Raw genomic sequence first — 24,911 nt, 5'->3', positions numbered from 1 at the left:
TAGTACTTTAAATCGAAATTTAATATTTCTTTTATACTTAATTTATTAAAACAAGGAACTGGTTCCATGTAATCTAAAAGTTGGTAATTTGTTATTTTAAATGACAAAATCATACAAAATTTTATAAATTTTATATAAATTAAACATTTTCCATACCGTATCTTTAGAAGGTACAATAATGGTAACGGATATGGGTACATCTCATAAAAGAAAGAAGAAAACGGATATACGAGAGTTTAGCAAAATAATACACCCACAAAAAAATTATAATATTGTGTTGTTTAATAAAATTTCATATTTTGGAAGAAAAAATTGGAACTAAAAATTGTTAAAATGTCTTTACCGCTATATAAAGTTCAAGACAGAAACAATTTAAGAAAAGTTTACTTATGTGAGAACCATACAAATTTAATTTAAGTAAACTTCACCCATGTTAGGAAAATATGAATTGTGTTGTTGTAAGCAACAAATAATTAAAGTAAGAAAAATGTCTCAAAATTTAGCCAAAATTGAACTAAAAAAAGTTAAATCTGCTGTAAAAAATTCATTTTCTTTTTCTCTGGGGATACTTATTTTTGGTAGGAGAAATGTGCCGCATTGTAAAATGTGTATGAGAAATGAAAAATTATTAATTTTGCCAAGCACGACAAATTCTACAACAGTGAAACAAATCGTTCAAAAAAGAAAATTTTTTGAAATTTTTCTAAACTACATTGAACATAAAACAGTGAACCAGGAAAAAATGTTAATTTTAGAAAATTTAGACTATTTTTAGAAATGTTTTACTAAAAACAAGTATATACAGCAGTAAGTTCGGCCGGGCAGAATCTTAAATACCCACCACCATGAATCAAATATATTAGTTTACTTTGAAAACTCTTCGTCGTAGCGGATTTCTTGATAATATATAGCATTTTAGGAGGTTTGTTGACAAATTTTCTCCCAAGCACATCAGTTCAACGAGATTCTACCTATGAAGACTAGATCAGATTCTGCATTTATGAGAACCAATTTTGTTTGAGTTTTAGAGAAATCATAAACATATCGTGTATATGATGAAATAACGCCTTGATTTAAATCTTAAATCTGTAGATTTTTTTTCGACATTATTTAAATGAATACGATGAATAAAATATGGAAATTTTACTTTCAGTTTCAAACAATTTTCATGATCAGTGCGCCTGTTATACCCTGAAAGAAGTGTTTTTCTTTTCTGAGGAACGAAATTTTAGACAAGCAAAGTTTTCTTTTGACACAAAATTTTGGAGACAATCGTTAAATCGTTTATCAAAAATTCGGATTAGTTTGCTCTAAACGAATATACTTTATACGAAAGGGGAATTTCGTTTGTCTAAAATTTCATTCCGGTGGAAAATATATTTTCTTTGGGTGTACCTTCAAGATGTTAAATCGGTCTATATCGATGCCTTACCAAACGGACCAGTAAAAATAAATGCGATACAGATTTTTGAGGGTCTAAAATTCCATTTTACATTTTTGTGCAAATCGGATAAAAACTACGGTTTCTAGAAGCCCAAGGAGTTAAATATGGAGATCGGCCTATGTGGAGGCTATGCTAAAACATGGGTCGACGCACACAATATTCGGCTGACCTATTTGTGGTTAGCCGGATTCCAGAAGTCCTAGAAATAAATGCGGGAGTTAGGTCTATATGGGGGCTATACCAAAACATGGACCAATACTCACCACCTCTTAATGTTCCTCAGATACCTCTAGAATTCCACTTTCAGACGAATTGGTTGAAAACTACGAATTCTAGAAGCCCAAGAAATAAAATCGGGATACGGACCATTTTCGACACACCTCTTTATGGTCCTAAAATACCTCTAGAGTTCTAATTTCCGGAATTTGGATAAAAACTACGGATTCTAGAAGCCTCAGAAATAAAGTCGGGAGATAGGTCTATATGGAGGGCTATACCAAAATATGGACCGATAGGCACCATTTGCGACACACCTATTTGTGATCTTAAAATACCTCTAGATTTTCAATTTAAAGCAAATCGGTTAGAAAATATAGTCTCTAGACGCCCAAGAAGTCAAATCGGGAGATCGGTCTATATGGGTGTTATACCAAAACATGGACCCATACACCTCAATTTCGGCGCACCTATTTGTGATCTTAAAATAACTCTAGATTTTCAATTTCAAACAAATTGGGTAGAAAATATAGTCTCTAGACGCCCAAGAAGTAAAATCGGGAGATCGATCTATATGGGGGCTATACCAACGCATGGACCGATACGGATCATTTTCGACACACCTCTTTATGGTCCTAAAATACCTCTAGATTTCCAATTTCAGGCAAATCGGACAGTAAATACAGTTTCTAGAAGCCCAAGAATCAAAATCGGGAGATCGGTCTGTATGGAGGCTATACCAAAATATTGGCCGACATATGTCTTTATGGTCCTAACATACCTCTAGATTTTCTATTTCAGGCAAATCGGATAGAAAATACTGTTTCTAGACGCTCAAGAAGCAAAATCGGGAGATCGGTCTATATGGGCGCTATACCAAAACATGGACCAATACGGACCATTTTCGACACACCTCTTTATGGTCCCAAAATACCTCTAGATTTCCAATTTCATCAAATCGAATAGTAAATACAGTTTCTAGAAGCCCAAAAATCAAATTCGGGAGATCGGTCTATATGGGGGCTATATCAAAACATAAACCGATGGGCACCATTTTCGGCGCACCTTTTTATAGTCCTCAACTACCTCTAGATTTTCAATTTCAGGCAAATTGGATAAAAGCTACGGTTTTTTTTAAGCCCAAGACCCAAAATCGGGAAGTCGGTTTATATGGGGACTATATCAAAACTTGAACCGATATAGCCCATCTTCGAACTTGACCTGCCTGCAAACAAAAAACGAACATGTGCCAAATTTCAGAACGATAGCGCCATTCTTGAAGGCTGTAGCGTGATTACAACAGACAGACGGACATGCTTATATTTATCCCTGATCGGGAATATATATACTTTATATAGTCGGAAATCGATATTTCGACGTGTTACACACGGAATGACAAACTTATAATACCCGCATAACCATTCTATGGTGGTAGGTATAAAAAACAAAATAATTAAATATTTTTCGACAAATTAAAAAAAAAAAAAATTATTAGAAATAATTTTTTTTTTCACTTGTTAAAGAAAAGTTTGTTGTTTGAAGGAAATAATTGGAGTTCAAAATTGCAAGAATTAGTCTTTAGTGCCATACGAAATTAAAGATGGGCGCATTTGTAGTAAAATTTACAAATTTAAAGAAATAATAAACTGTTTTGTGAGAAGTACGAATTTAGTAAATCTTTATGCTTCATTTGTGTATAATTTTTTTTCGTTTTTTAGTTTATTTAACTAACGTATGCAAAAAATTATTAGAGTAAAGGAAAATCTGTACAAACATAATAATTCCATGAACTAATATAACTTTTTTTTTAATGTAGAACAAAAACATAACTTATGAAATACCCCCTCATAACTTACTAAATACCTCTTGAAAAGAAATTATTTTTTTTTTAATTTATGTTATTTTTTTGTTAAAGAGTTATTAAATTTTTTAATACACTGTTTTAAAACTTTAAAGCGAAATTTTATTTTAATTTTCCTTCCATAATCGAATTTTTGTGACATATATTTTTATAAGAATTTTTTTGGTGTCCATATATATATATGCTTATAAGAATATCTTTCTTATAAATAAAAGAAAAAAATATGGCGATATTTCCTGATTTTCTTATATCCGTTATTTATTATATTTGTTTAAGTCATTGTGTTTTTATTACCTTAAACCAAAACTAAATATTAGTTTATACTTAATTTTAATTGAATTTTATTTGGTTTTAATCCTTTAAATTAAGAATTTAAATGTTATCTGTATATACAAAATTAATATTAAATAAATCTAATCTCATCTCCTCAGATTATAGGTATCGTGATACCAAATGATTCCATTTCTGGAGTATAGGATGTATTCTCACAATTTAGATACTTCGGAACCGGTTCGCTTACTAGTTCAACAATGACTAATTTGCTTTTTCTTCCCACAAGAATCTTTCTTTTCTCTTGAATAAATGTAATTTTTTCCAAGTCCAAAACAATTTATAATTCAAATTTCCGAATTCATAGAAAAAAATCATATATCTCGAACTAGTTCTCAAAGTTGTCCCAAGTAATCTAGAATGTGGCATTTTATCATTTTAAGCAACAAAATCATATGAAATTAATATCCCAACAAAAGAATTCGGAAGCTCTTCCTAAGTACATCCAAAATGTATCTTCTGGAGATGGACTTAATCTGCACTTCAAAGAAGTTCATTGAGGTGATATATAAAAATCCTTTGTTTTATGCAGTTTTCATAACAAATTCAAATTTTCTAAATTTTATTCTACAGTAATGACAAATAAAATAATGGAAATTTCCTAAAAATATGTGAAAAGTGTACCGATTCATTTCTCGTCTATGTAAAACGTCTTTACGTAGAGCTAAAATACGAAAACCTTTTTCTTTTTTAGTTTGTTCTCTACATTTTTGTAAAATGAACTCTGAAATTCAGAAATAGCAATATATCTAATGCGATCAATCAATGTAGCGGTGACTTCCGTCCTGTGACAAGCCCATATAAAATTCATTGCTTTTTTGCTGGGATATAATTCCAAAAAAATTAAAAAAAAAAAAATTGAGAAAAAATTATATTTGGAATAGTACTTGTTCCTCAGAAAAAATATCACTAAAATATTTCCACTTACAAAGTTAATTGAAGTTTAAAAACTTCTCAATTAAAAATAAATGAAAAAATTACCTTTAGAATCGAACTGGAAATATTAAGCCAATTAGGTCAATGATTGACAATTTTTAATTAAAACTTAATCAAAACTTTTAATCAAAACTACGAAAAAGACTGTTTTTCATATGTTTGGGTGTAAAAATTATATGTTTGGAACTCCAAATTTTTAACACAATATTTTTAAGTGCAAGCATATAATGTTCATAAACTAGCATAACATGTTTGGGACATATATGTTAATATATTAGAACATATTATGTTTGGGACATAAAATCTTTGTAAATATAATATGCTTGTGTGCAAACATATATTAATTTAGAAATAGCCTATAAACATATATGTGTTTAGAAAGAGAGACCTAGAGAGTATGCTGCAAGTAAATTATTGGAAGTAACCAATTGGCGACTTAAAAATATATATACACAAAGAAAATTTCATTATAAATTTTTTCTACCAGTGTATGCCTGAGGTGAAACATAATATGTTTTAACAATACAAACAATATTTTGTTTGGACCAATCCTGAAAATATATATGCTTGGGGCATATGTTACAGAAGCGATTTTTTTTGAGGGTGTAGAAACATTTAATCAATTACACAGAAACAAATATCACCAAAATATTTCCAATAAAAATTTTAATTGAATTTTCAATAATTGTCAATTAAAATTTTAATTGATTCAAAAATCTTTTTAATTAAAGCCAAAGTCAGTCACAAGTAATTTTTTAATCGGATCAATTGATTTTTTTAATCGACTTTGGTGATTGATACTATCATTTCTGTGATTGAAGACATTTCAATTAAAAACTAATTGGATCAATTAATTTTGTGATTGAATCCAAAAATTTTTTTCGGTGTAGGTAAATGATTGAAAATGTTTAAATTATTAGTTAAAAAATTAATTGATATATTTAACTTTTTAATCAAACTCGGAAGACTTGGCCAATCCAAAATTTATTTTTTTTCCGTGTAGCTAAATGATTGAAAATGTTTAAATTATTAGTTCAAAAATTAATTGATATATTTAACTTTTTAATCAAACTCGGAAGACTTGGCCAGTTAAACAAAAATTAGTGACTTTTTGTGTTTTTATTTTTAATACAAAAAAAAAAATTAATTGTTGCAATCAATTTTTTAATCGAAATAAAAACCCAAAAATTAATTAAGAAATGTGTGAAAATTTTAAATTAATTGTACTAATTAACAATTTAATTGAAAAACTCAATTAATTGTTTAACTGATTTAATTAAAAAGTTGATTGCAAATTGGATTGAAGTTTAACAAAATAATTAATTGAATCAATTAAAATCCGGATTTAGTTTTCCAAACGGCATCAATTACATTTTCGATTGAGGCAATTAAATAATTAATTGTAATTTTTAAATAAAATCTTATTAATTTTTTAATCAAATATTTTTAATGCCCAATTATTGATTGATACTGTCATTTTAGTGATTGAAGACATTTCAATTAAGGAATTAATTGTATCAAATAATTTCGTGATTAAAGCATATTTTGTTTTGTAATCTAAACGGTAACAATTTGTCACAAGCTCATGTTAAATTTATTAATTTTGCACCACATCTACATTTTTTATTATATGATTATGCTTGTTTACTGGGATATTTTTCTAAAAAATTAAAAATTCCCATTAAAATTTTTTTATGACATCGAAGTGGTTCCTAGTAATCTAGAGAGTGGCAATTTATCATTTTAAGCCATAAGAAAATGAAGCTAGCTTCTCTTTTAATATTTTTATTTTATAATAAATTTTCTTAAAAATTCTAATCTAATCTAAAATACTGTTCTATACTCCTCTTCTGTCCACCGTTCCCGTATCATATCTGCTGCTTTTTCGCCTATCATAAACGATGCTGCATTTGTATGGCAAGTGGGGGGAAAGGGAATAATGCTTGTGTCCACCACTCTTAATCGGTCAATACCATGTACTTGTAGCTTAGCATTGACCACTGTTGTGGGATCCGCCTCTGGTCCCATGCGGCAAGTGGCCACCTGATGATGTAAAGTGTAAGACATTACACGTATGGAACAACGCCAATAATCGTCAGAGCCAAATGTGTATTCTTTACACCCGGGAACTGGTAGATCGTGCAAACGTGTTCCCAGTCTTTGTAGTGAGGGCATTTCAGTTATGCGTATAACTTCCTTAATACCCTGTAGAATGTATTCTACATCTTGGGAATTGTTGAAATAATTCGGATTAATTTGTGGCCATTCTAAAGGATTACGATTTCGCAGCCATAAGTTGCCAAAAGATTTTGGATGGAAATGCATGACGAGAAAGCTGAAATGATCTTGCTTGGCTTTGAATAAAGGCTCATAGACGTCCGTGTAAATATCTTGGCGAAAATTGGCTCCTTGCAAAAGGCCCGAACCTTGGTCTGAGGCTAAACTTCCGGCAACTTTTATGAATTCCACATCAGGCATATCTGGTGGCTCCTGTGAGATTGGGACTTTGGCAAAAGTTAAAGACTCAACACCGCCAATGGAGGACAGAATTGTTGAAGGATTACCTTGAAGATATGAAACAAAATCCAAGGGATTTGTTTGGTCCACAAAGAAGGTCATGCCTGTGGTGTTAGTGGTGAAAGTGGGCCCAAAATGACACATATGATCGTACATAATTTTACCCACCGGTAACTCCTTTATTATGGGCACGCCTATGGATTCCAAATTATCGCCTGGTCCTATGCCAGACAACATAAGTATTTGGGGTGAATTGAATGCACCAGCTGAGAGTATGACCTCTTTGCGAGCTCTTATGGTATACAAAGTGTTGCGGTACAACAATCTTACGCCATAGGCCTGTTTCGTTTCGGGATCTATCAAAACCTTTGTAACTCTAGCCAGAGTGACAATGTGTAGATTTTTCCTAGTACTCCTGATGGGCCTTATATAGGAAGCGAAGGCACTATGCCGGTGACCATTTCGTGTAGTGGCTTGAACGAACGATACTCCCATTTGTGATTCGCCATTATAATCGGTTCTTGCATGTCCCGCTTCTTGGGCAGCTTGAACATAGGCCTTGACGGCACTCGTGCGGAAGGCAACGTCTTCAACACTCAGAGGGCCCGAATGATTATGATAAGGTGACCCCTCCAGGCCCTTTAAATTTGCATTTTCAGATTTTAGAAAATAGGGCAAGACTTCATCGTAAGACCAACCTTCATTGCCAAATTCAGCCCATCTATCAAAATCTCGGCGATTACCACGATTATAGATCATGTAATTTATGGAACTGGTACCTCCCAGAATTTTACCCCTGGGCAAGGCGCATTCATTGTTGTGCATACCGAAACAGGCTTGATTTTGTGGTTCGGATTTGTATCCCCAATTCGAATGAGTCCCCTGAAGATATGCTGCCATAATGGGAATATCATGGGGAATTGTTTCAACACCTCCGGCTTCGATGAGATAAACTTGCCATTTGGGATTCTCTGACAGGCGATTAGCCAATACACAACCAGCTGGACCGGAGCCAACAATAATGAAATCGTATTCTGCATTCTGACGAGGTGCTATAGGGAGGCGTGTGAGAACGAAACAAAAAAAAAAAATAAACAAACAAAAATAATTTAATTAATTAATATTCAAAAGAGGGATCATTACACTTTGTCTACAATTTGGTTAGCTAACATGCATCACTACAATGTTATAGAACTACGGTAAACTACTTTAGAATTCAGTTCAGGGATATCATTTAGACCAAAACCAGACATTGATCATTATTTTGCTATTTTCAGACCAGATGATTTGCTAAATACATATTATTTTCTTAAATTTTTTTAAATTTTAATTAATATGTATTTATTTAATAATTTTATTATTTTCTTTTTCAGGTAAGCTTAAATGGATTGTCAACAAATACATATAGCAAGCGGTAAGAAATATTTAGGACATGGATTAGGTTTTAGGTTAGGTGACAGCCCGATATATAAGGCTCACTTAGACTATTTAGTCCATTGTGATACCACATTGGTGAACTTCTCTCTTATCACTGAGTGCTGCCCGATTCCATGTTAAGCTCAATGACAAGGGACCTCCTTTTTATAGCCGAGTCCGAACGGCGTTCCACATTGCAGTGAAACTACTTAAAGAAGCTTTGAAACCCTCAGAAATGTCACCAGCATTACTGAGGTGGGATAATCCACCGCTGAAAAACTATTTGGTGTTCGGTCGCAGCAGGAATCGAACCCACGGCCTTGTGTATGCCAGGCGGGCATGCTAACCATTGCACCACGGTGGCTCCCTAGGACATGGATTGTATCTTTTAAACCATTTCTGCTTTAATTCAGCCCGAGCCAGATTTTTTATAGGGAAATTTTAATTCATTTATTTAAACAAGAGTTTCTATGGCAAATTTTAATTCCGGGTAATAAAAATTCACCATGGCTGAATACGATTTTCGACAGAAAAACTGTCTGAATAATAGTTTCCATAGAAAAACTTTAACAAATCCTGGCAGAAGACGGCTGCTCAGAGGACACCTTATTTCAGTCTGATGAATAAGGCTTTCCAAGGGAAAACTTATATTCGGCTTGGCTGAATAATATTCCCCAAGATTAATTCAGCCAGCTTTAATAATGTTTTTTTCACCGCACACATTTACTTCAGCCTGGCTGAATAAGGGTTTCCACAGAAAATCTTTATCTTAGCCTTGATGAAAATAATTTACCCAAGGGAAACAGTAGTTCAACCTGGCTGAATAAGGTTTCCCATAGGAACACTTTGATTTAGCCACCCAGAGTAATATTATCCAGAGGACATCATTAATTCAGCTTTGCTGAATAAGCTTTCCCAGGTGAAACTGCAAATAATTTCGGTTCATTAATGTCCTCCAAACGGGGATTTTAATTTAGCCCTTGTGAATAAAGTATTCTACAGGACACATTCAATTCAGTTTGGCTGAATAAAATTTTTCAACAAAGACTGATTTGGCTGAATAAGGATCTTCAAAAGGAAATCTTAATTCAGTAGGGTTGAATAAGTTTTCACACAGAAAAATTTTAATTTAGCCGAATAAGTTTTTTAACAAGAAAACTTTAGATCAGCCTGCTGAAAAAGGTCTTTCGTAAAGAAGCTTTAATTCATCTGGCTACATAAGTTTTTCTATAAAAACAAAACTTTATGTAAGCCTGTCTGAATAATTTTCCCCATAAAAACATTTAATTTAGCCAGCCTGGATAATGTTATTAACAGGATTTCTTTAATTCTGGCTAGCTGAATAATATTTTCCCATAGAAAATTTAAATTAAATTCAAATACTTCTAATTCATATGGCTGCATAAGGTTTTCGATAGATAAACTTCAGCAATAATTCAGCATGACTGAATACATTTTTGGACATGAAAACTATAATTTAGCCAGCCTGAAAACAAAACTTATTCACAGGACACCTTTAATTCAGCCAGGCCGCGTAAGGTTTTCCACAGAAAAAAATAAATTCCGCCTGGTTGGGTTAGACAAAGGATAAACTGAAATTCAGTTTGACAGAATAAATTTCTAAAAATGTTAAAGTTTTCCATACAAAATACTTTAGTTCAGCAACCGTAATAATATTTTCCACAGCGCTCTTCGAAAAAAAAACTTCAATTTAGCCAGCCCTAATAATGTTTTCCATAGGATATCTTTAATCTTTAATTCAGACTGGCTGCGCAAAGCATTCCGCAGAAAAAAATTAATTCAGCCGAACAAGGGTTCGGTTTAAAAAAAAAAAAAACAAAAACAAGTATATACGGCCGTAAGTTCGGCCAGGCCGAAGCTTATTTACCCTCCACCATGGATTGCGTAGAAACTTCTACTGAAGACTGTCGTCCACAATCGAATTACTTGGGTTGCGGTAACACCGATGGCAAGGTATCTTAAATCTTCCTAATACCGTAATATATACCACGTAGTCCATACGTGGTATATATTAAATTTAAAAAGCCGATTAAATACGTATATAATTAAGTTTGACAAAATTTTCTATAGAAATAAAATTTAGACAACATTTTCTATAGAAGTAAAATTTGAACAAAATTTTCTATAGAAATACGATTTTAACAAAATTTTCTATAGAAATAAAATTTTGACAACATTTTCTATAGAAATAAAATTTTGCCAAAATTTTCTATAGAAATAAAATTTGACAAAATTTTCTATAGGAATAAAATTTAGACAAAATTTTCTATAGAAATAAAATTTTGCTAGATTATTTTTGGCCCGAGTTGCAACCATGATTATGAACCTATAGGACCAATTTTTGTGTGATTGGGGATCGGCTATATAACTATAAACCGATATGGACCAATTTTGGCATGGTTATTAGCGGCCATATACTAACACCACGTTGCAAATTTGAACCGGATCGGATAAATTTTGCTCCTGCAAGAAGCTCCGGAGGTCAAATCTGGGGATCGGTTTATATGGGGGTTATATATAATTATTGACCGATATAAACCAATTTTTGAATGTTTTTTAGAGACTATATACTAACACCATGTACCAAATTTTGCCCGAATCGGATGAAATTTGCTTCTCTTAGAGGCTGCGCAAGCCAAATCTGCGGATCGGTTTATATGGGGGTTATATATAATTATGAACCGATGTGGACAAATTTTGTGCATGGTTGTTAGAGACCACATGCTTACATCATGTACCAAACTTCAGCCGGGTCGGATGAAATTTGCTTCTCTTACAGGCTCCGCAAGTCAAATCTGGGGATCGGTTTATATGGGGGCTATATACAATTATGGACCGATATGGACCAATTGTTGTTGTGACCATATACTAACACCACGTACCAAATTTCAACCGGATGGGATGAATTTTGCTCCTCCAAGAGGCTCCGCAAGCCAAATATGGGGGTCGGTTTATATGGGGGCTATACGTAAAAGGTGTCCAACATGGCCCATTTGCAATACCATACGACCTACATCAATAACAAGTACTTGTGCCTAGTTTCAAGTCGATAGCTTGTGTCGTTCGGAAGTTAGCGTGATTTCAACGTACGGACGGACGGACATGCTTAGATCGACTCAGAATTTTACCACGACCCAGAATATATATACTTTGTGGGGTCTTAGAGCAATATTTCGATGTGTTACAAACGGAATGACAAGGTTAATATACCCCCCATCCTATGGTGGAGGGTATAAAAACTTATTCACAGGACACCTTTAATTCAGCCTGGCCGCGTAAGGTTTTCCACAGAAAAAAAATTAAATTCCGCCTGGTTGGGTTAGATTTTCCAACAGACAAACTGAAATTCAGTTTGACAGAATAAATTTCTAAAAACGTTAAAGTTTTCCATACAAAAAACTTTAGTTCAGCAACCGTAATAATATTTTCCACTCCACTCTCTACGAAAAAAAATATTTAATTTATTCGGTTTTAAAATGTTTTCCATAGGATATCTTTAATTCAGCCTGGCTGCGCAAAGCATTCCGCAGAAAAAAATAATTCAGCCGAACAAGTTTTCACAAGAAATCTTTAATTCAGCCTATTTGAATGAGGTTTTCCAAAAAAAGCCTTTAATGTAGCCTGTCTTAATAATGTTTTTCACAGAATATGGTTCTATAAAGTCAAAGTTTAATTCAGCCTGGGTGCATTTCACAAAAAAAAAATATTCAGCCGAACAAGGTTTCCCACAGCAAGGTTAGGGTAGGTTCGGTGGCAGCCCGATGTATCAGACTCACTTAGACTATTCAGTCCATTGTGATACCACATTGGTGAACTTCTCTCTTATCACTGAGTGCTTCACGATTCCATGTTAAGCTCAATGACAAGGGACCTCCTTTTTATAGCCGAGTCCGAACAGCGTTCCACATTGCAGTGAAACCACTTAGAGAAGCTTTGAAACCCTCCGAAATGTCACCAGCATTACTGAGGTGGGATAATCCACCGCCGAAAATTTTTTTGGTGTTCGGTTGTAGCAGGAATCGAACCCACGACCTTGTGTATGCAAGGCGGGCATGCTAACCATTGCACCACGGTGGCTCCCATGCCAGTTCAGGAACACAGGAAAACTTTAATTTAAAAAACTTTAATACAGCCAACCGGATGAATGTTTTTCATAGGATATCTTTAATAGCTGAATAAGGTTTTCTAAAGGCCTGAACGTAATTATGTACATATTTAATCGGCCTTTTTTAGTTTAATATATACCACGTATGGACTACCTTGCAATTTAGAAGACGGTGTTAGGAAGTTTTAAGATACCTTGCCATCGGCAAGTGTTACCGCAACCCAAGTAATTCGATTGTGGATGACAGTCTTCAGTAGAAGTTTATACGCAATCCATGGTGGAGGGAACATAAGCTTCGGCCTGGCCGAACTTACGGCCATATATACTTGTTAATTTTAATCACAAACATGGGACTTTTCAAGGAATCTATTTTCTTTAACTCAAAAAGAATTGTGAAAATTTTTCGTAGATATTTCTGGCAGAATATTTCCTTATTACTTGTTTCACATTCGGTTCACTAGATTTATATTCACTTTAATTTATTAATTATCGACACATGCACATTTAATTTATTTAATCATTTGAATTTAGCCAATTATTTTTTTTCTTAATTGATAACTTTGTTTTCTTTTGTTTTTTGTTTATATATTATCATTTTATTTAACAATTTTTATTTAATTATTTACTCATTAAATTCTCCACTTTACACCGCTTCCTTACCATCATTGTATAAATTTTGTTTAACTATATTCCCTAAACCGCCATTTAACGTTTGGAACCACGATTGCTGCTGGCCAAAGTAAGCATTTGATCCAACAAAAAAGAATATTGCCAAATTAAATAAAATTCCATTGAACATTTCTGACAAATTAAGAATTTTAGTCGTAATATTTTCACTTCAAATTATGCGAATATGAATATTTTGATTTTTTCGAATAATTATTTTTATTAAGGCAGCGCACGCGCCTTACGTCCGTTGCGTTAAGGTTTCAATTGGCAAATGTGTAATGTCTCAGTGCTTTGGCTTCTTTGTTACTCGGCTTAGCCTTTGGCTAAATGTATTGGCAATTGAATCATGTATGGACAGAATTTCTTTGTTGATTGAGTTGCAGGTTTATGATGAATGGGAGGGCTTGGTACAATACGATATCATCACTGTCAGTGCGTAAAACAGGCTTTATCATTATTAGTATTCTAGGTTATAATTAAATGTTGTTTTTTTTTTATTTCTTGTGCACGTGAATATTTTTTATCGTTTTTATTAAAATTTAAAAAAAAAAAAAATTGCATATTTTCATTCGCTTAAATTCTGACTAAAAAATCTTTTATTAAATTGAATTAAATTAAATTAAATTAAATTAAATTAAATTAAATTAAATTAAATTAAATTAAATTAAATTAAATTAAATTAAATTAAATTAAATTAAATTAAATTAAATTAAATTAAATTAAATTAAATTAAATTAAATTAAATTAAATTAAATTAAATTAAATTAAATTAAATTAAATTAAATTAAATTAAATTAAATTAAATTAAATTAAATTAAATTAAATTAAATTAAATTAAATTAAATTAAATTAAATTAAATTAAATTAAATTAAATTAAATTAAATTAAATTAAATTAAATTAAATTAAATTAAATTAAATTAAATTAAATTAAATTAAATTAAATTAAATTAAATTAAATTAAATTAAATTAAATTAAATTAAATTAAATTAAATTAAATTAAATTAAATTAAATTAAATTAAATTAAATTAAATTAAATTAAATTAAATTAAATTAAATTAAATTAAATTAAATTAAATTAAATTAAATTAAATTAAATTAAATTAAATTAAATTAAATTAAATTAAATTAAATTAAATTAAATTAAATTAAATTAAATTAAATTAAATTAAATTAAATTAAATTAAATTAAATTAAATTAAATTAAATTAAATTAAATTAAATTAAATTAAATTAAATTAAATTAAATTAAATTAAATTAAATTAAATTAAATTAAATTAAATTAAATTAAATTAAATTAAATTAAATTAAATTAAATTAAATTAAATTAAATTAAATTAAATTAAATTAAATTAAATTAAATTAAATTAAATTAAATTAAATTAAATTAAATTAAATTAAATTAAATTAAATTAAATTAAATTAAATTAAATTAAATTAAATTAAATTAAATTAAATTAAATTAAATTAAATTAAATTAAATTAAATTAAATTAAATTAAATTAAAATGAAATGAAATGAAATGAAATGAAATGAAATGAAATGAAATGAAATGAAATGAAATGAAATTAAGTTAAATTAAATTAAATTAAATTAAATTAAATTAAATTAAATTAAATTAAATTAAATTAAATTAAACTAAATTAAATTACATTAAATTAAATTAAATTAAATTAAATTAAATTAAATTAAACTAAATTAAATTAAATTAAATTACATTAAATTAAATTAAATTAAATTAAATTAAATTAAATTAAATTAAATTAAATTAAATTAAATTAAATTAAATTAAATTAAATTAAATTAAATTAAATTAAATTAAATTAAATTAAATTAAATTAAATTAAACTAAATTAAATTAAATTAAATTACATTAAATTACATTAAATTAAATTAAATTAAATTAAATTAAATTAAATTAAATTAAATTAAATTAAATTAAATTAAATTAAATTAAGTTAAATTAAATTAAAAATAAATAAAATTGCACAAAAAAAAACAAATTAAAGTAAATTAAAATTAAAAACTTAAAAGTTACATTGCTGTGAGGCAACTTGAAAATATTGGAAAATATTATTAATTTAATATAAGCTTCAATTTTTATATAAAAGATTACTTTTATATAAGTCCATTTACCTTCGTCTGTAACCTTTATTTAAATTGCAATCGCAACAATCCATTTGCCATCTGTGATCATAAATTTTTTATATTTTTCAATAATGATTTTCGTATTATAATTTTGTTTATGATCTCAAATTTTTTTGGACTGGTTTGTATATTTGTTACTTTCAATCAAGTTTTAAATATTTGAAATAAGAATCTACCGGTAAAGTTATTTTTTAAATTATCATAAACTTATGAAATTTCTCATTTTCGACAGAAAAATTGCAACAATTTAAAATTAGCTATCTTACGACCTTCCCTCAATGTCCAATAACCAAATGATAGTGGACAGTGCATATTTTCTTTTACCAGTGGTCATTTGGTCAATGTCATGTACTTGAAGTCTTTTGTTCGCCTTGGCTTAATAGGAACTATTAATTGCTTGTTGCCTACACCTATAAAACATTCTTGCAATATTACTCGTGTGGAACAGAGCCAATTGTTGTCAATAGCAATTGCATTTCATAATCTGGATATGTTTGCCACAACAATGCCTTTATGCAAAATGCGAAGATAAATATGCGTCAACATTTTTTTGTTTTGCTTTATGCACCTGATAGTGTGTTCACCCGTGTGTCGGACTCCGTTACAATTGGCTATCAGCTAAAAACCCATCCCTCTTCCATCGGGGTACGATTACCACCTCGGAAAAGTTTTCGCATTACTTCGAGGTGGACACCACGTGGTTTGTGACAATCTTCTTCTAGTCCGCTACCAGATTCAAGCTTAATTGTCGATGTCAACCTTTTTCCAGCGGAGAACGTGTTCTACAAATAGCCCTATGGCCTGTCAGTTCCGCTCACTCTGTACCATCTTCTAGATTATATTTCTCGGAGAGACATGTCCAATTTCATCATCTAGCGATATCCGTCGTTCTGTCCTTCATCTATGGCATGTAACATATGTTCGCCATCTTCTTCGTAAATACAGTTCTCTGAGCTGCATTTCTTCGAAAGTATCCATGACCAGAGAGCATCTGAGTTAAGTAATACGTCATTTTCCCATGTCTTCTCTCTCACCATAACCGTATGTCAGTTATATGTGGGTGCATCCATATGCCCTTTGTCTCGTTTCTATATCGTTGCTACCATCTATCTCTGGTCTCTTGTTTAAACGAGTCTCGAGTCCGTCGCGCCTTAATGTTTAAACTCGAATACCTTTTCCCGCTTAATCGCCTGGAGATCTATTGGGATCGTTCTTGCTATCACTAATATGCAGTATGCTAAAGTGATACTCAGAGCTGCCGTTCTCTGTACTGAAAGCAGCTTTTTCGATCTAGGCCGTCTCTGTGGTGTCGACGCCCAAATTTCACATCGATGCTCGCTTGGAAGAGGGCCTCCTATGTTTGCCAAAAGCCTGAGTCAATATAGATTTGTTGAAAATATGAATAATTAATTTCACTTAAATGGCAATCTTGTTTATTGTCACATGGACATGTCCTATGAGGAAAGTAATTCCCTTTGGCATTACCAAGAGCTAAATTGTTAGGTTAGGTTATGTTATGTGGCAGCCCGAGGTATCAGGCTCACTTAGACTACTCAGTCCATTGTGATACCACTTAGAGAAGCTTTGAAACCCTCAGAAATGTCGCCAGCATTACTGAGGTGGGATAATCCACCGCTGAAAAACTTTTTGGTGTTCGGTCGTAGCAGGAATCGAACCCACGACCTTGTGTATGCAAGGCGGGCATGCTAACCATTGCACCACGGTGGCTCCCAAGAGCTAAATTGTAAGTGTGGATAAGATATGAAAAACAATATATTTGCGAGATATAAGTACTCATGGAAGTCTAACCCAAATCATTCTGTGAAGGTAAGTCATTTTTCTCAAGCATACAGTATTGCTTAGGTATGGTACAAATTCAATTGGTAATCCCCTCAGCTACTTGCCCAGTTTTTACTGGGATCATATTAGTCAATAGAAGAAGTTTCCTAAGACGAATTTTTTGGTTGAAGTCCTCAATTTTGCCCCAAATTCTTCCTATTTGCCTACATACAAGTATAGTTCGAAGATGGGTTAGGCTATAGTGACGCGTTATTTCAGATTCGCTTTGGTGGACTGACTTATTGTAATATCACAACCTATTACACAAACAATTTTCCCATGTTAATATTTGAATTCACCCAGTCATGGAACTTTCTGTTATACCAAGCTAAACGGGCGTGTTTTACGAATTGGAATTCCATGAATTAATTGTCGCCGTAATAGGTACATATTAGTAAGTTGGAAAGTGATGGCACAACAAATTATTAAAAACTTCAAATGTAGAAATTTTTTCAAAGGATTACCTTAGAATTGCATTGTAGTTCAACTAAATAGCAACAATTATTCAAAGTGCTAGTTAAATTGAATAATCATTGAAATTTTTGGGAACTTTCTAAAACATTGACACATGTAGCAATATCGCGATTCTAACAAACATTTATTTTTCATAGGACATAATAATGCCGACTTGTCACACTTGGAACTGAACGTTCGGAAGCGGGTTTGTGCCGTGAAAGGTTGTGATGTAACTTCGCTTACATCCAAGATGTAGCTGTTAGGCAATGTGTCTGTTGTTTAAAAGAGACGTTGCAGAAATTGAAGCAGTTAGTTATTTGCCCAATGCATTTCGCAAAGGAAACGATTGGTCTAAATCGTTTGGCAGAGGACGCTGTTCCCATGTATTTTCTAGGTACCAACATATGCCTAAAATAGATGTGGAAATCCCATGTTAATATTTGAATTCACCCAGTCATGGAACTTTCTGTTATACCAAGCTAAACGGGCGTGTTTTACGAATTGGAATTCCATGAATTAATTGTCGCCGTAATAGGTACATATTAGTAAGTTGGAAAGTGATGGCACAACAAATTACTGAAAACTTCAAATGTAGACATTTTTTCAAAGGATTACCTTAGAATTGCATTGTAGTTCAACTCAATAGCAACAATTATTCAAAGTGCTAGTTAATAGTTAAATTGAATAATCATTGAAATTCTTGGGAACTTTCTAAAACATTGACACATGTAGCAATATCGCGATTCTAACAACCATTTATTTTTCATAGGACATAATAATGCCGACATTTACTTGTCACACTTGGAACTGAACGTTCGGAAGCGGGTTTGTGCCGTGAAAGGTTGTGATGTAACTTCGCTTACATCCAAGATGTAGCTGTTAGGCAATGTGTCTGTTGTTTAAAAGAGACGTTGCAGAAATTGAAGCAGTTAGTTATTTGCCCAATGCATTTCGCAAAGGAAACGATTGGTCTAAATCGTTTGGCAGAGGACGCTGTTCCCATGTATTTTCTAGGTACCAACATATGCCTAAAATAAATGTGGAAATCGTAATGAAAATGGACATTCCTACTACCCCCCAAATTCATTCTACTCCATCCTTTGCAATCGATAAGGGCAATTTAATCAGGGGAAATTATTTGAGGATAGGATAAAGCCAAAATTAAAATTCGACTAGGAGTTGAACGCACGCCCTGGTACTTCTAAAGAATACAGAGGCGTAAAAGTCAAAGTGGAGCGTGACACCCACAAACGCCAACGTTATTTCAAAACAGGGAACAATTTTAGTGAACAAATACTTGGAGCGCTCGAAACGGGCAAGAGTACAAGAAGAAGAGGCTAGAAAGAAGAATGACGAACTCCGCAAACAGCTGCACAGCCTGAAGAAGAAAATGGAGAAGGTGGAAGAGAAAAACAAGAGTTTGGAAGAACTCAGATGTCTACGAGCAAATGCTGTAAACACTAGTAACGCCTCTCCAAGGGCCAGAGTTTTTTCTAGCCTCATCTGCAAGCCAGGGCGAAATAAATATTTGCAGGAAGAACGCAATATTATGCTCAACATGTACTTTAAATGCCCTAGAGCCATGGACTATATGAAGGAGGAGGAGAATTTTGCGTTGCCAAACAGGAGAATCATAAGATCGTGGGTTCCTATTTATAGTATCAAACCAGGCCAACGCGTTGTGAAGAGTTTGAAACAATTAGTTTCTCAGATAGAAAAAAGGGATAGGCGTGCAATTCTCCTCTTGGACGAGATGGCAATTATATTGGAGTTGACCAACAATAAAGGTTTGGACAAATTTGAGGGTCTTGAAGATGATGGCGAAGGCAGCAGGATTGGCTCAAAAGTCCTAGTTGTAATGGTGAAAGTTGAGTTTAAGGTATGGAAGTATGCATTTTGTCATTACTTTACTAAAATCGGGTATACTGGCGAAGATTTTGTAAAACTTATTAAACATAATATTAATGTCTTACAAAAAGTGTGCTCTTTGAGGATAATTTGTCTCATTGGAGACCAGGCAGGGAGCAACTGCAAACTGTTTAGTAGTTTGCTCAACATCGACAGTCGTCTCTATTTCCTCCACGAAGTCATCACATTTATACATTCCTCGATGCTCCTCACATTTTTCAAGTATTGAGAAATCCCCTAATAGCACGAGACATTCAACCAACGAAAGGTTACGCCAGTTGGAATGTTATAAAAGAGTTTTATAAGATTGATTCCAAATCTAACTACGCCCGTCTAGCATAAAAATTGATTCCTGCACATATTTATCCTAACACATTCCAGAAGTTGAATGTTAGAATGTGCGCTCAAGTAATGAGCATAACCACTGCCGTCTGAATTTTGTTTCTTTATTAAACACAATACTTTCGAAATATTCCAGCAGTTGAGAGACATGCAGTTGCGACTGCCAATTTTCTTAAACAAGTTAACGATTCTCCCTTTTAAAATCGCCAATGCTTAGTCGAATACTTTTAAAACTGAACTGAATAAATCATAAATGTACGTTTGCCAAATTGCAAACAAATCGCTTTAGATCTAAATATATCCCATATCGTCTAGGAATTAAATTCTGAAACGATTTTCCGATATCCGCCTGTCCATGTCCATGTAATTATAGCTTGTAGTTTACGTCCAATCATCCTCAAAATTGATATGGGGTCTAATTTATATGGACCCATAGACCAAAGGTTATTAATAAATTTCTTCAAATTTTGCGCAAGGAGTACATTTGATATGCCGTCAAATACATTTGATATGCCAAAATATGACTGAAATTTCTTCTTTTCTGACATGATTTTTTTTTTTTTACTTTTTTTTCTTTCATTCATTCGGTTCGATTCTACCGTCATTACAAGACCGCTCTCAGCCAAAATTTTGTGGAATATTTGTTCGTTTTGCGTTGAGTTGCATTAAGTATGGACGTGGCGCCGTCAATGGTTTCATGTTCTCAGCAGTCAATTTCCCATCTTCTTATGTATAGTCTTCTTCTTATGTATAGTCTATAAACGACCTTCTGGTTTCCCTAGAAAAAGAAAGGCTACAAGTGGCGGCATACGTAGATGATGTGGCGCTAGCAGTCAGGGGAAAATTCCCATCAACAGTTAGAGATATTATACAGAGAGCCCTCCGGATGACTGAGAAATGGGCGAAAGATAATGGTCTTGGCGTAAATCCTGCAAAGACAGAAATAGTCATGTACTGCAAAGATCGCAAAACTCCCACGGTTAGGCCCACTTCCTTAGTGGGTATTGAAATTCCCTTTAGGGAGTGTGCAAAATACCTTGGCGTTATTTTGGACAGGAAGCTGAACTTTAAGCTTAATATTGAAGAAAGGGCGATGAAAGCAACGGTAACTTTATACTCGTGCAAAAAGGCAATAGGGAAAAAGTGGGGACTAAAAACCAAAAATTGTACATTGGCTATACACGGGAGTGGTTATACCTATAATGCTATATGGTGTTGTAGTCTGGTGGCCGGCACTTCACCAGCCGACAAGTTTAGACAAAGTTCAGCGTATGGCGTGCTTGTGTATCTGCATCTATTGCCTTTAGACATTTTGGCCAAACAGTCAGCTGCAACAACGGCTGTGCGGTTGCGCGAGCTATCGCTGTGGTCGGAAAAAAGTTACGGTCACAGTTCGGTCCTCAAAATAATGCCAGATGTGCATAACGTAGTGGGTTTCGGAGTATATTCTAAAGATCTGGAACTTCGAATAGCGTAAAGATTACCTGATCACTGTAGTGTTTTTCAGGCTGAAATATTAGCAATAAGAGAAGTGGTGAATTGGCTGAGAAGTAATGCTCCAAGCAATATTGGCATTAATATATACTCAGACAGTCAACCTGCAATAAAATCCTTGGACTCTGTGTTCCTCAACTCGAAAACGGCCATCGACTGCCGCAAATCTCTCAATGATATGGCTGAGCAGCACAATATTCACCTAATATGGGTGCCTGGCCACAGGAACATACCGGGGAACTGCGAAGCAGATGAGCTAGCAAGGCTAGGAACTACCTTACATATTCCAGGGGAACTAGAATCTGTTGGTATGCCTCTGGCTACCTGAAAGCTCTTACTGCGTGAGAAGGCTGTCATGATGGCAAATGTTCGATGGGAAAATTGTAAGGGTTGTAACGACACCAAGCAAATATGGCCCCACACCGCACACTAGATATGCTAGTGTTCTCGAGACGTCAGATATCACTCCTGATATCTGCTATAACGGGTCGCCGCCTGATAGGCGATTTTGCAAAAACTATTGGTGCGAAGTATAATGACTATTGTATGAACAGTTATGATGCGGAGGAAAAGGAATCAATAAAACACCTCTTGTGTGAGTGTCCTGCATTTTGTGTAAAGCGCAAGCAACTTTTAGGAGCATATAGCTTCAGATTACTAGCGGACCTGGAAAACGTTAACTTAAGCAGTCTGCTAATGTTTTTGGAACAATCTGGTTGGTTCAACAGAAGAAAATAATCGAGAAGGTTCAACGGTTAAAACTACAAGTGCCCATATGTAATAGGTACTTTTAGTTAATGTGGTATCACAATGGACTGAAGAGTCTAAGTGAGCCTGAATCTTAATCGGGCTGCCACTTTAACCTAACCTAACCTAACCTAACCTATGTATAGTCTTTGCTTTATAGAACCTTCTGTTGGACCAAAAACTTTAAGGGCCGACGAGTTACATTAAGTATATTCGTGAAGGTACCTATTACGAATTTTGATTGTGGGTACGTATAATAGGCCATAAATCAGAGAAATTCGACGCCATCCAGTAGACCCGTAACTTTAGGGCCCAGTCTACGAAAAAGATCAAATTGAGCAATCATCAAAAGTTAGGCTCCCATACTCGATCTCTCTGAAGCGGAATTTTTTAATCTCTAATATCAAGCTAAGGAACTTGAATCTGTTGGTATGCCTCTGGCTACCAGCAAGCTCATACTGTGTGAGATGCCAGTTATGATGGCAAATGCAATGATGGAAGAATTGCAACGACAAATATGGTCCCATTTAAATTTAAACCACACACTAGATATGCTAGTCTTCTCAAGACGTCAGTTATCACTCCTGATATCTTTTATAACGGGTCGCTGCCTAATAGTAGAGCTTGCAAAAGGATAATGACAATTGCATGAGCTGTTATGATGCGGATGGAAAGGAATCAATAAAACATCTCTTGTATGAGTGTCCCGCATTTTGTGTAGGGCGTTAGTGAATTTTATGGGCACATAGCTTTAGATTATTTATCGACCTGGAAAATGTTCACTTAAGGAGTCTGCTAATGTTTTTAGAACAATCAGGTTGGTTCAACAGAAGGAAATGATTGGATAGGTTCAATGGTAAAAGCTGTTAGTGGCTATAAGTAATAGGTATTTTTAGTTAATGTGGTATCACAAAGGAGTGATTTTGAAATAAATCTGGTTGCAAGTTTAACCTAACCTAAGGGGGTATTAGTAGTCTCTAGCAGTGATGCCATGTGTAGGGAAAAATCCTTTTTTGTAGGGTTTTTTTGTTTCCTAAAATTACATATGTAGGGAAAAAAGGACAAAATTTTCATTTTTTCTACAAATGTAGGGAATTTTTCAATTTTCCAGAGTTTACTACATTTAGCAACAAGAAGTGTTCTTTTCCTTAATATTCCAGATATTTGAAGATCCGAAATATATGATAGTCAAAGCTTCAACTAATGGAATACGCGATTCACCGTTAACGATGCTATTGTAATGATTTTATTTAGAAAAGTTCAGCGGTAACGTTAAAAGTTGTTTTTGCATTGGTATTTAATTACAAATGCGTAAATAGATTTAATTTGCAGGAATAAACGCTTCCATTAACAGGTGATGTTCATAAACAGGTGATGGCTTCCTCAACTTGATGCCTCTCAATATTTTCTAATACAAAGATCACTTGCAGTGCATACGCGTATTCATGTATATAAATGTAGGATTACATATTATTACAATACTTATTCGAGCCTATTGGACAAGAAGATTAAAGAAATTAGTACTATTAAGTTACTGAAAAGAATAAGTATTGTAATAATATGTAGTTTAAATGACTCGGACATTAAACCGTCAGGCTAACATAAAAATAGTAAATGTAGTATTTTTATTCCGGAATATCTTCAACAACTGCTTTACAACTGTTACATTCACAACATTTTTAATGTTGTAGAAAAATGTCGTCTAGTGAAGAAAATAAAACCATTCCAACCAAATTTAGAAAATAGCCTGTTTGACCAAATTGGCTCACTTCACTGTTGAATTAAAGGGTTGGCTAGAGGCGGTCGAAAATGACGATTTTAAACACCAAAGCTTGTGGAAAGTTCGTAAATTGTAGAAATCTGACCTGAAGAACCAACAAGAAAAATGTCGGTAGTGTTAAAAATGAGCAATGATGCTGCAATGTTCGAAATCCGAATAAAAATGTCAATATTCATTTTATTGAACATTTGGTCCCTTTATTGAAGGATATAATCCCTGACTATTAATTTTGAAGAAATTGAATTCAATCTAAAATATTTGTTATTTTCTTGCTAAATTTGTTTGAATTTAGTACCGTATGGAAGAATGTAGGAAAAAATGTTGGGCGTAGGGAAAAATTGAATTTTTACGAGCCACGTAGAGAATTTTCAAAAAACTTCCTGTCATCACTGGTTTCTAGCATCAGAGCGTAGTTTAATGTGTTTTTATAAGTTTCAGAATTTTTTAGAAGAATTCTTGCAGCTTGCAAATTTCATCAAGAGAGAATAATTTTGTATCAATCTATATATGGTAAAAATCTATATATGGTAAAAAATTTTCATTTCATAATTAACATAATGCATTCCCACAATGTATTCAGGGCATTTTTGGCATACATATTTCTTTTTTCCACACTCAAAAAAAAGTGAACTCTCTATTTCACTAAAGCCAACTTAACTTTATTTTAGTTCATAGAAATA

The 24,911-nt window shown here is 32.8% G+C and overlaps 1 protein-coding gene across 1 annotated transcript; it reads right to left on the bottom strand.

Annotated features, from left to right (window-relative positions):
* Positions 1 to 6,556: 6,556 nt before the first annotated feature.
* On the bottom strand, positions 6,557 to 13,773 carry LOC142230689 (glucose dehydrogenase [FAD, quinone]-like). The gene is made up of 2 exons (XM_075301320.1): positions 13,507 to 13,773; positions 6,557 to 8,356 (listed from the first exon to the last, which is right to left on the bottom strand). The coding sequence occupies exons 1-2, from the start codon at positions 13,643 to 13,645 to the stop codon at positions 6,612 to 6,614; spliced, it is 1,884 nt and encodes a 627-aa protein (XP_075157435.1). The 5' UTR covers positions 13,646 to 13,773; the 3' UTR covers positions 6,557 to 6,611.
* Between the last annotated feature and the right edge of the window lie 11,138 nt (positions 13,774 to 24,911).

The sequence above is a fragment of the Haematobia irritans genome, chromosome 3 (assembly GCF_050003625.1).
Source record: "Haematobia irritans isolate KBUSLIRL chromosome 3, ASM5000362v1, whole genome shotgun sequence".
Classification (NCBI taxonomy): Eukaryota; Metazoa; Arthropoda; class Insecta; order Diptera; family Muscidae; genus Haematobia; species Haematobia irritans.
This window is presented reverse-complemented; position numbering and strand designations above follow the sequence as displayed.